The sequence below is a fragment of the Buteo buteo genome, chromosome 9, assembly GCF_964188355.1.
Source record: "Buteo buteo chromosome 9, bButBut1.hap1.1, whole genome shotgun sequence".
Taxonomy (NCBI): domain Eukaryota; kingdom Metazoa; phylum Chordata; class Aves; order Accipitriformes; family Accipitridae; genus Buteo; species Buteo buteo.
In genome coordinates this window covers 21237408-21250889 of record NC_134179.1, presented here as the reverse complement: position 1 = coordinate 21250889, position 13482 = coordinate 21237408, and the positions used below count along the sequence as shown (strand labels likewise).

Genomic DNA, 13482 nt, shown 5'->3' with positions numbered 1-13482 from the left:
GCTGCACAGGGAAACATAATATAAGCGTTTTCTAGTGTTTGAGTGCTTGACTTAGTAAGCTCATTGATGTTCTTCTAATGTATTGCTGAGCATGTGAGAATGTGTGCACATGCATATAAATGGTTTAGATTATGCTAGTGCCTGAACTGGTATGTGCTTTTTCTGCAGAGGGAGACAAAACACACTTCTTGAAGCAAATAAATTGTAAAAGTACATGGGAATGTAATGTTTCATCTGAATTCCACAGGAAGATGTCTTCTGCCATGCTTTCATTTTCCATCTCCAAACTACAGATTTCTCTCTGAAATTGTCTTATATATAATTTTCCTTTCCCCAGTAGATCGTCAATTTATTTTCATGTTTTTCTTAGTGAATCAGAACAATTTGTACAACTACTTATTAAAAGACTTCTTTGGAATGCCATTTTCAAGCACTAGCAGGGCCCAAATGTAGTGATCAAAGACATTTTAATTATCTGTGGCTATCTAGAGATATTGAAGTACTGCTGTACTGTGAACTCTCAAGATATTTGGTATTTTTCTTGAAATCCAAGCTTCTTTGCTATTATTAAAATTTCTTCTATCTCTAAAGTATATATACATATAGGAATTCATATTCTAAATCTTGATTGGCAGATAGGTTTGAACATTTGAATCCTAAAATATCCAACTCAACTGAGTGATAAAAGTAATCCTATATTTATTAATGTTGATTCTCCTGATATTTAGAACAGAGTGACTTGTGATTTCAAATGCTTGAACCTGGTGATTCTGGGTTTGTTTGCATTCAAGTGATCAATTTTGCAACTTGGCATTTGGATGCTGTTGCCCTATTGAGCACATTTTCAAATTTGGTCTAATCACTACAATTTGCATGCATACTTATGAAGTCTCCCAACCAGCGTTCTAGAAAACTGGGTTATTTCACTGGAAAAATAAATTCAGAGTTCATTTTGCTGAAATTTGTCATTATTATCCTCCACATGATGGGTATTACTGAACAGCAGCACTGAAGAGGGGCGTAATGACACTTCTTATTAGCCCAACAGGGAGCACCGCTCTCTTGTTTCTCTCTGTATATGTACTCCTATGCATTCAAGATTTTGGGGGGTAAGATGTAAATTTGTCATTTCTCTAATTTAGTTCTTAGCTGAAGAATGATTCTGCTTTACAAAGTCAAGATGTCCCAGTCTCTGCTTTTTCTTGACCTTTTTCCTTTTCACTTTATTACATAACACATGCTAAACTCTGAATGAAACATTGTATTAGAGCATTGCTGGCTTGCTCCCATCTCCAGAACAAAGCACAGAACCTAATTGGACATGATTTTTTTCACACTGCCATTGACTTACCTAAATAAAAATATCTGCAGGTCTCTAGGAGTCTGGCACTGTGTTTTCATTATATGTACAGTGCTTTCTTGCCAGTGTTGATGCGAAGAAATCTTTTGCTTTGATGTTATTTTCCATTTCCTCTGTTGTGAGTTATCATTTGCATGTGATGGGCTCATGTATCCTTTCACCGTGTGCATGCTGGCATAAATAAGCGACGCTTCTAACTCTGGGGATAGCGTCTCTCTGAGCGAAGAACTGGGCTCATTGGCTTTAAACGAACCTTACTCTTTGTCTTTCTGAATGTATTTGCTGTCTACAGAATTCCTTTTTTCTGCTCTGGCAAATCAGATCCTTGATAAAGGCCTAATCTGCCCTTTGCATTAGAGAAACCGCTGCAACCACAAGTTCACTATCTGTGTTATTTCATTTTATCCTCATCCTAATTTGTTCTTTTTCATGCCTCAGAGGGCCAGGCTATTCTTTCTATGCTCATACACTGGGTAAAAAATGAAGTCTGCTGTTACTCTAGACACTTCAATGGCTACATCTAACAGCATTTTGAACTCCAATTTTCACTACTAACAAATTAGCAGAGACCGGTAATTTGCACAACACCTGAACTGCATGCCCGCACAAATGATTTCATTGTGTTCTGTTATATTCCTTCTTCTGCAAAAATATTGCTGGGCTGACCTGTTCTCCGGAGGTCCCTGGCAATTGCTGCTGCTCATTCCTACGTGGACTGACAAACACATAGCTGAGCACAATTGTCCCTTTGAGCTCTCAGCCTCTGCGAGCCACAAGACAGGAGACTTGTCTGTGGCCACGCAGCATGTGTGGAAGGACAGGGGTTAGGCATTAGAAGGCTCATCTCGGTAGGAGATGATGGAGAGATAGGAGAGATGGTCTTTGGGGCAGGATGGGGAGAGGAGGATGCTGGAGCAGAGGAGGTAGCACAGTGAGTGGTGGAGGTGAGGGAAAGAGGAATAGCAATCAAGTCAGCTCCAGAGAATTTGGGAACTGAGCTCTTACCAGTCTTCTGCATCACCTTGGGGAACAGAAACTGCTAGTCTGGGACAGAAGGTCTTTCTGCTATTTTTTTTTTTCCTTGAAGGCTACTTCCTGCTCTACTAGGTGAGCCTAACTACTGGTTTTCTCAGAAAAAAAACTTCCACAGAAGCAGGGATGAGAGAAAAAAGAGAGAATAAAAAGGATACTCCTTTCCTTCAGGACTCTAAATAAGACTGAAAATGGGAAGTCTATAAAGCTACAGGGAAGTACACTTTATCACTCTATAACCAGTAAAAGAGAGCTGCATATACTATTCTGTAAAAAGGTGGTAAAAAAATCGCTCTATCAAAACATGCTTTCCTACAGGACTAAATGCATGATCCTTGGGCTATGTTTTCTCTCCCATACCAGTGAAAATAATTTTTTCAGATTCCCAAACCCTCTCTCTCTACCAATGTGTACATCAGTGCCTAAAACTTTTCTTGAAAATTATGGGCTGAATAGATTTGGGGCTTATTAATTATCATATTACGGCTAGGCAGGCACTTCACCTAGTGAAATGCTACTAGCTGCAGAATGTTCATGGAGTGTGATGATGGTTATACATTCCTGTAGTTATTATGTATGTGTAGTTATTCTTGTCTCTAGTTGTAATTTTCCCCCAAACTATTGGGGTCTCTGCCTGTAATTTTCCCCAAAACTATTGGCCATCAGTGCACTTTGGTTGTAGACCAGATTACATTTAGAAAGTAGGTCTATAGGAGCAATAATGCCAGTTGTCAGTAAACCAGCTGGACTTTTTTCCAGGTTTGATATTTCCATCTGTCTTTCCCCCCAGAAGTCTACCAAGCTCTCTTAGGCAAGTCTAAGTGAATTTGAGTCAGTCATTTTATGAATTATGAAAAAGTCCAAAAATATTTTTGTTTGAACTCAAAATGTCCAAACTTCAGCATCTCAACTTACCATATGTCTCCCACTCCGGAGATTTCCTTGCTGTCTTAGGTTTGGAAAACATTTGGGTTTCTAATTTGATTAATAATTATTTTAATAGGATTCTGAATGGTTCCATAACAGTGTTTGGGTTTTGTGTTGGTTTTTTTTTTTTTTAAATATATATTGTAGCAAGGAGAGCATTTATGAGAAGATACCATGGCAGATTATGGCACTTAGGAACCACAGTGGCTTTCATCCATCATATCAAAATAACTTTTTATATATTCACCTCTTTTCTATATGGAGAGAAACATATGGATCTTTACATACTCATAAACATAAACAGGTCACTATTAGGTGCCTCTATTTCATGGGTCTCATCAATACAGAAGCTAAGTGTGTAAGGCCACATGGCTCTTCAGTTGTCTATGCAAGCATTCTGTTACCAAAATTAAGAAAACTAGCAGAACAGAAGGTGAAGATTTTTCTGCTCCCAACCCTGACAAAGTCAGTCTGCTTGAGCCCAACGGGATAATCAGTTGTCTAGTTTTGTATGAGATCTGGTAATTATGCTTCCATATGAAACCTGCTTTCCAACCCAGGATGCTCATCAGTTTGTTGCTGAAATAGCTGGCTTCCAAACAGCTATGTAGTCCCAGCAAAATTAGTAGAGCCTGAGTCTACTGTCAAACTCATAGAGGAGAAGAATGTTTCTCATACCTGTACATAGTCAAATATTTTCAATTGGGAATGTTTTTTTTAACATATTTTATGGAGGCTTTGTAATGCAATTCTGGAGGTTTTCTAGGGGCAATGCATGTGCTCCTGTATCAACCACAGATGGGTAAACATAGTTATTGCCTTTGGGATACATCATATGTACTTTGAATACACTTTTTAATGAAGAATATTCCTATCTGCTTTCTCCCAGCACTGCCAGGAGACGATGCCCATCTTGTGCTTGCAAAGCATGACACTGGAACACTGTTTGGGGGATGCTGTCTTTTCCACAATTTCAGTTTGTCATAGGTGCCTTGTCACTGCGATATTTTCTAAATGCTAGTGACCCAGTTTGTCTTGATTTACACTGACATCTCCAGTAGTGATTAGGAATGAGGTAGCTAACTTGCTTATTAATAATTGTGTTAAAAACGGCTGTGAGTAACAGTAAAAATACCAGCAAGAAATAAAAGTGTGTTGAAGTTGAACTTTGTATTTGTGCAATTACATTCATGGATGAGGCTTCCTTGCAGCCCAGAAAAAGGACTGAAGGCATTCCCGCAGTCCTGCAGTGAGGACATATATGTAGAGGATGTATTTGCACAAGGGTACTAATTTCACACAGGAAAAGCTAACTGTCATACAGACAACTGTGAAGGCACAGAATTGCAGAAAGCAGTTGCATAGGCACAACTAGCGACTATCTCTGCAGTAGATCAAAAAAGCTGTTACTGTTTAGGCTGCTGACAAGCCCTCAGAGCTGTTAGTTGCCACAGATCCTAGTGGTCGCATGGGATACCTAGAACCAAACATGCCCAATCTGGCAACAAATTCAGTTAAAAGCTACTCAACAGACAGACAGAATCTTAATAACATCTCCTTTAACAAGAAGGGTGCTAAAGCTACGAAGTGAAAATAGCAGGTTTTGTTACAGTGAAACAAGAATCACACCAATTCTGTGGCAAAAAAAAAAAAAGGCTGTTGTGGTAGAGGGAATGGTTTGATATATCCTTTTTAAAGAATATAATCTTAAGGAGCCTCTGCCTCCATGCAGGCCACTCAGTTGTGTTGATTGTGGTCGGTAGGTGTCCTGGTTTCAGCTGGGATAGAGTTAACTGTCTTCCTAGTAGCTGGTACAGTGCTATGTTTTGAGTTCAGTCTGTGAAGAATGTTGATAACACTGATGTTTTCAGTTGTTGCTCAGTAGTGTTTAGACTATAGTCAAGGATTTTTCAGCTTCTCAAGCCCAGCCAGCAAGAAAGCTGGAGGGGCACAAGAAGTTGGCACAGGACACAGCCAGAGCACCTGACCCAAACTGGCCAACGGTGTATTCCATACCATGGGACGTCCCATCTAGTTTAGGAACTGGGAAGTGAGGGCGGGGAATCACTGCTTGGGGACTGACTGGGTGTCGGTCGGTGGGTGGTGAGCAATTGCCCTGCGCGTCATTTGTACATTCCAATCCTTTTATTACTACTGTTGTCATTTTATTAGTGTTATCATTATCATCATTAGTTTCTTCTTTTCTGATCTGTTAAACTGTTCTTATCTCAACCCAGGAGTTTTACTTCTTTTCCCGATTTTCTCCCCCATCCCACTGGATGGGGGGGAGTGAGTGAGCGGCTGCGTGGTGCTTAGTTGCTGGCTGGGGTTAAACCACGACAGTAGGTGAAACTCAGTGAGGGAAAAGGCGTGGGAGAAAATAAGCAATTTGGAGGTTATTTTTAACTGAAGCAATCCTCTGATCTAATTTGTTAAACAATCCCACTATCAGAGGAGGTATAAAGAAGGGCATGAGCATCTTCCCAACATCCAACAGGAACTGCGTTCTGGCAGCATCCCACCTTGCTGAGACCTAGGTATATGCTGGGGAATCCTACCCTTTTCTCACACTCTGGTCCCCACAGGAAGGGAGTCATAGCCAGTGTGGACCCAGTTCCCACACTAGGCAACTGGGGGCAGGTGGATGGGACACTTAAACCTTGTAGACATGGCAGAAACCACTCATGAGATGTGGAGCTGCCATGAAAGAGCCTTTAGTAGTGCCAAGCAGCAATCCTTTAGTCTCCATCCCATGCTCCGTAACTGCCAAGGTGGGAGTATTCCTTTACCACAAAGATATGATGCTCTTTTTGTGGTCCAGAGGAGGCAAAAATGTGGAGGAGCAGAGGCCATAGGGTTCCTGCTAGTTGGCTTCGGGGGAAGGAAGGAGCAAAGCACTGCATCTCCCAGGGAGCTTGGCTGCTTTGTTGCTGTAGCTGTAGCTACCAGTTAATTTGTGTGTGTCTCCTGGCTTGCAGACTTGGCCTAGCAATAACCTCTACATTCAGTTATATTCACTTGGAGGAGAGCTTTAGTCGATGCCAGTCCCAGGAAGGTGCAATGTAATTCCATGAGGCAGCATTCACACTGCCATGTTTGGGGAAGGAGACAGCTGAATCATACAGTTCAGCTAAAGCCTACTGTTTAGTCCTCTAAACCATCCACTTCATCTTCCTCTATAAAAACAGTCATGGAAATATAGAATTGCATATATTTTTCTTGCAATGTGGATTCTTAATGAGACAGCTCCAAGGGGCATGATTAACATGAAATAATAATGTCCCTAGGGGATAGGGAAGCTCAGATGCAGCTTCTGCCTTGCAGTACTTCAGCACTTTAATTGCCTTGTGATGGGCACAGTGCTGTAACACCCAAACTTTGGATTACTCCATCTGGTGGTCTGGGCTATCAGATATGCTAAAATCAACTTCCTTTGCTCATTCTTATCTGTAGGCACTACTTTTTCATTTGTGATGTGTCTTTAAACATACTTGGTCTAGGAATCCCCAGTCTGTGTGTGGAAGAATACATAGTACAATGTTTAGCCAGAAACTTTATCCTGCATTTCACCGATCACATTAGTGTTGCTCTTCCTCATACCATGTCTGCATTTTTTTCTTAAAGGTTGGTTTCCTGAGAAGACAGATAAGAATTTAAGATAATTTTTCTTTTTTCTGTAGCAAAGAAAATAACTTTTTTCTCTTTTTACCATGGACGTAAAAATGTTGGATGTCAGAAATTACCTGCAGAGTAGAAAGGGCTAATTCCAGCTACCTATGATTTGTATCATGTAGTTGATGTTATCTTTATAGAGTCACATTTCTAGCAAACAAACTGTCAGCTATTAATTGTTTGATGTGCTTTGCTCACCATTTTTATTGCATTCACAGTCTAAAATTTGGCATGGCTTCCTTCATATATTTCCCTTTTTTATAATAAAGGTTTTCTGTTCTTAGGTCTGTATAAGGTTGTGGCAGATAAAACTCCATATGTCAGCATTGAAGAAATTACAAGAAAAGTCTCTATTGGGCCAACAAGATTTGGCCATCCGTGTTTCTACAGCCCTGAGGATATAAAATTGGCAAACATCACTATCAAACATGGTGAGCACATCACCTTCAACTCAGTGGAAGAGGTCAATGGAACGATGACTGTGAACTGTGGCGTGGTCAGAAATAACCAGTCTCATTCCTTTACGTTGCCCTTTTCACAAGAAGGAAAATTCTACGAGTGTGAAGATGACCAGATATACACCCTAAAAGAGATTGCAGAATGGAAAATCCCTAAGTGCAGAAACCGGATTGTCAAACTTTCCAATACTTTACATATGTGGGACTCCTCTAATCCACTCCCTGAGAATTTTGATGGCTGCTTGATTCTGACGCCTGTCTATGAAGTGCAGGCAGTAATGAAATGTAAGTAGGAATCAAAGCCAATGTTCTGTCATCTTGGTATAGCAAAGTATCCTTAAATACACAAAATTTGCTTAAAATAGGCAGAAAGGATTCAGTTTGGTCAAGAATTCCTGACCCATATTTGCCATTGATGCTAGTTTCAAGATGAATAAAGATAAAAATAATATTGTCCTTTTTATTCCTCTATCTGCTGCTAATTCAGGTAGTTACCTTGCTTTTCTTTCTGTTGCCATTTTTTTGATCACCACAATTAAATCATTGTTTCAAAGAAAATATATTGCATAATGAAAAAGTGGAGCTTAGGAATTCTGTTCGGTTCTCAGATTCTCTTTCTTTGTGTTTCAGACTTTGGCCATGAAGAAGCCACTTGATCATTTATGGCTATAGCTAGGAGGTAGAAAAAAAGTATAGACCTACATGTCGTAACACATTCAACTACCATTTATTTTTCAGAATGAGGATGCCGCAGGAAGTAAAACCATATTATTTTACTCTATTGCAGAAACAAATATCAATAGAATGTAAACAGAAAAGACTCGTGGACAATTTCTGAAACCTCTAGGTTTGAGGAAACAGGAAGATATTAGAAAACCCAATATCCTTAAAAGCTGTAATTTGTGTTACAAGTTTTTATTAAAAAAAAATATATATTTTTTCCATGGCACATTATCACTATTCTAGTTGTTCCACCAAAACATTGAAACTGCTGGGTTCTGTTCTTACCTATGTCTTTATCTGTGCCTTACTTCAAACGTGTTAGTGAAATTAGTCACAGGAATAAAATTACAAGGTGTGCAAGGGTATAAGCACACAGTGAAATTCTCCTGAGTTATGGTGACTTGAATAGCCGAGCTGCAGTAATGACCTATGTGTGCATGCATAGCATACCCTCTCTGAACTGAGATACCTACCTAAGCAAAAAAACAGCTTAAGCTAAAATGTTTGACCTTGCTTGAGGACAGCCCAGGCAGTAGATGGAAACTTGCTGCAATTCTAGTTGTTGATGCACCTATCCTGTTAAAGTTTGCAGGATAGGAGCTTAGCTTTTGGGAAGGTTTTGCTGTCTGTGGCATTTACTAGAAGCAAATCAGTCAGCTCCATAGAAATGAAATCCTAGCAGAAATATGTTATTCATGAGGCTATTAAGCAAGAAATCTTTTCATAATTGAGCTTTCTCTGATGAATGATGTAAGTAAATGGATAAAAGAGAAAGAAAGAAAAGTGGGCAGAGACCGTTAGCACAATACACTATAGTTGCTAAGTGCTTATCATGAGACATTCAGATGTGCTTGCTACGTAATTTAATGTGTGAGTTTGGAAAGTGTATCTTCACAAGATAAAATACTTCATTTTCTACAACTCTAGCTAGATTCAGGAATCTAGCCCACCTCCTAAAGCTGGATTCACTTAGGTGTGAATATAGGGCTTCCTATACCCACTTAGATATATGTGCACAATCAATAAGAATTTAATGTTTCTAAAAAGCTTTCCGAAGATTCAGAAATGTTTGGTATTCACTTGTCTTCCAATCAGGTATTCCAGGGAGAGTTGTATTTGTTGATTTTATTTCATGGCCATTTATGTTTCATAGTGTGTTCAACATTTAAGAAGCATTAAATATGTCCTCAATAACTATTTAATACAAACTTGAAAAGTAGGCTTCATGGTACGTGATGAACTACTTACTTTCTTGTGGACCATGAAAAATGGATTTTCACCATTTTTAGAAGAACTATAAATAGATACAAGATAAAGTATGAGAAATACTATCCACAATTCAATAAAAAAGATTCCTGATAAGAGGGATAGCAGATTACATTTTCACAAGCTGTGGGCAGGAATCCTCAATACTTCTCATTCTTAATAATGAACAAATTATGTGTGTGGAACTCCCCTAAACACTCATAGGAAACTTCCATTTTCACTAGTTATTCCTCCTTCATTGACTTTCCCTTGTGGTGCTTAGGATGTTTGTCACCTGAAGGTGTCAATGTGACAAAAGCAGACTTGGGATAAACAGATCCTGAATCAATGTCATAAAACTCTGCCATATAAAATACATCTGACACCAATCTTTATGTATAAAATATTGGTATATCCTGCTACAAGGAAGTGTGAATCCAGGATATACTATCCTTGTGTGCAGGTCTATGCTGAATAAGTCTTACTGAAGAGAGTCATTAAATATTTGCTTGTTAAATTTTACTGCCCTGGTCAGTGATCTGTGGTGTCACTGATCTGGAGCCAAATTCTTAAACAAGCCTTAATTGCATAGTCAGCTTTGTGCTTGAAGTTTTACATCCAAAATTTTGCAAGTTCAGTTGTTATAAAAGAGTTGTTGGTCCCTGTCAGACTGTTAAATGCAATGGCTCCATTCTGATAGTGAGTAAAACCAGATGACAAAGAAAAAGATGCAAGAATTCCACATTATAAGAGAAATTTCATTCGTTAACAATAAGCTTAGACTTTGTTATACAAAGGTTTTTCCTTTTTTTTAAAGTGATATTATTTTCTAATAATTATAGATGTTTGCATTATTCTTATAACTATCAAAACATCTTATTTCTCCTAGGCTGTGGGAGAAACATGTGTAATGGGTTCAAATGCTATTTATTTATTTATTAAAAATGTTCCCCCACCCATGCCTTTGGAGAAACCATAAGTTACTATGAATTAAAACATAGAAATACATCTTGTACTCAAGAAAAAGAGTTTGATAAGACAAACAGCTGATTAAACTTGGAGGTGCTGTGAGAAAGACAGTGAACTAGATTCCCTTCCTTTTTCTTAAACTTTTGTTCACTTGCACACCTTATTCTCATCTCTTCTTGTTTCTCTCTTCCTTTGTGAGGTCTCCTGCATATCTGATAGCCATATATCTCAAATTAAAACAGTTAGACTTTGACTGGTGCTATTAGTTGTGCATGTTAACACATGGAGGTGCACACCTCAGAGGAGGTACTTTTAGCATCTGGCCAACAAGACATGTATATTTTATTTCAATGTCGGTTTGAAAACAAAAATCAATATATTTCATTTTCTTTTCAGTTCGAAAGGACATAGTTCATATCCTCTCAGATCTAGATGTCGAAGTCAAGGATATAACAGACTGTTATGATATTAGCTCTTTCCTTCAGCCACTCTCTTTGGAAGATGTATTTGAGAGAACAAGCAAGGAATTTCCCATGATTGCTGAGATAATGGAAGGACCTTCAGGAAGCCAAAAACCTTATAACTTATTGTATACAGGAAAAGAGATCATCATCTACAAAAAGTACCAGGCAACACGAGTCCTAGCCTCTGAGATCAGAAGTGATTCCCCTAAAAGACATTTTTTAATCCCTATGAGCTACAAAGGAAAGTTCAAGAGACGACCTCGGGAGTTTCCAACTGCCTATGACTTAGAGATAGCAAGAAGTGAAAAAGAACAACTTCATGTTGTAGCAACTAAAGCCTTTGATTCCCCTCATAAAGAGCTTTTTTCTGTTTCGGTTGGAGATCAATTTCTAGTTCAGCAATGCCAGACTAGTGAAGTTCTGTACGAGGGAAGAAAGAAACTCATAGACGTTTTAGCTTGTGAACAAATACTAAGTGATACATATAAGAAAGTGCTCCTCCCTATGTATATGGAAGGTGGCTTTGTGGAAGTGATTCATGACAAGAAACAGTACCAGCTTTCTGAGATTTGCAAAGAATTCCGTCTGCCTTTTAATGTCAAAGTGTCCGTGAGGGACCTTTCCATTGAGGAAGATGTCTTGGCTGCTGTGCCTGGTCTGCAGTTTGAAGAAGAAATCACAGACTCCTATTTGCTGATCAGTAGTGCTAGCAGTCCAATGGAGAGCTGGGAGATTCCTGTGTATCGCCTAAACATGTCAGTCCATTTGCTCAGCAAAGATGGCCAGACAGTTGTACCACCTGTGACTAAGACAACAGTGGAAGAGATCAGCGAAGAGCAATACTATATGGTGCGAAGATATGAAAACCAAACCCTTCATCCACCACCAAGGCCTCCCAAAAAGCCAACACTTGCACCAAAACCTGTTTTTGCAGTACCTAAGCAAGATGTGTCTGATGTACTACAGGCTCCAAAGGTAAGCTATCACACCTTGTCTTTGAGTCTCTTACAATCATAGGTCATGTTCTGTTGGTTTACAGTCTCCATTTCTCTGGTGTATCCTTATGGCATGTACACAGATGGCGCTCAGTTCCCTGTAATAGGCAAATTAGCCATTATAGACACCAATGGCTAAAATCTCCAGTGTGTGTTAATTGATCCATGAAAAACAACGGAACCACGCTGACTCACAGCAGAAAGCTTGGCTGTATAATTTTGCATGGATAATCCTTTACTGCACCAATGCAAAAGATTTGAAGTGGCTGTATTTAAATATTTATTAAGGGGAAGCATATGTTTTCATGATGTAAAGATAATTTTGCTCAGCTGGAAATGGCAGAATTAAATTCACAGAAAGTCAGGTTGTATAGATATTTTTGACTGCATGTTTTTGCACTTACCCAAGTGGCAGATAGATTTGGAAGAAAAAGGCCAGCCATTTTAGAATAACACTTGATGTTAAGAAAGAAGTGCCCCTTCTAGGACAATTTTCTTCCTGGTTAACCTAAGGCAATGCATCTGTTCATTAATTTGTGTGTTGGGTCTGGCTGAGATGGAGTTAATTTTCTTCACAGCAGCCTGTAAGACATTGTGTTTTGGATCTGTGACTAAAAGAGAGTTGATAACACAACAGTGTTTTGGCTATTGCACAGCAGTGCACCCATAGTGTTAAGGCCTTCTTTCTTTCCCAGGCTGCCCCCCCCCCCCCAACAAGTAGGCTGGGGGTGGGCAAGAGGTTGGGAGGGGAAACAGCTGGGACAGCTGACCCCAACTGACCAAAGGGATGTTCTGTAACATATAATGCCACACTCAGCAATAAAAACTGAGGGGGTGGTTGGTCTGGGAAGGTAGCCATAGCTCAGAGACTGGCTGGCTGTCAGTCTGCTTGTGGGAGGTGGTGAGTGACTGCCTTTGCATCACTGGGGTTTTTTCCCTCTTTCCTTCATTTATTAAACTGTCTTTATCTCAGCTCATGAGTTTTCTTGCTTTTGCTCTTGCTATTCTCTCTCCTGATGAGAACATCATCCTGATTCAGGGGGGGGTGAGCGAGCACTTGGGTGGGTGCTTAGCTGCCAGCTGGGGTCAACCCACCACCATTTTCTTTCATATATTGAAAGAATCAAAGGCAGGCCGCCTTGATGGACTTTAATGAGAGAGACTGTCCAGGAGGTACTTTACTTATGTTGCAGTTTTCTTCATGTGCAAATACAAATTCCATACAGGGGAAGAAGGAAAAAACATTGGAAATACTTTCAGGTCTCTGCATTGTGATTGTGCTGCACTTTAGATGCAACGTAACTCATGGAATTGTATTTTGGGATGTTCAGGGAAAGTTAATTTTTTGTGTTGCTATCAAATTAAGATCCAATTGTAGCCACCCTGGAAGGGGAGCCTTTGTGGGTACCTCTCCTTACCTGCTGGAAGCGTTCCTCCCCTCAGTGCCAATTCCAAGACCACATGCATATCCACAGCTCCACATAGGTCCTGGGCGATGGTTACAACAGCCCATAGGAGAAGTCCATGGGTAAGGTGGGTTCCTCAGATAAGGGTAACACAGCAAAAAGCTGCATCATTTTCTTCTGTCTTGTACTACGGAAACTTCTTTTCCGCCAGTTTGTACAGCAAACCTTGTA

At 39.6% G+C, this 13482-nt stretch overlaps 1 protein-coding gene across 1 annotated transcript in view; it reads left to right on the top strand.

The window, feature by feature from the left end:
- The window catches only part of THEMIS (thymocyte selection associated), an 84500-nt gene that overhangs the window by 16906 nt on the left and 54112 nt on the right, over window positions 1-13482 (top strand). The window contains exons 3-4 of the mRNA XM_075036787.1: window positions 7276-7734; window positions 10783-11825. Coding sequence (XP_074892888.1) covers window positions 7276-7734; window positions 10783-11825 — 1502 coding nt within the window. The remainder of the gene's footprint in view (window positions 1-7275; window positions 7735-10782; window positions 11826-13482) is intronic.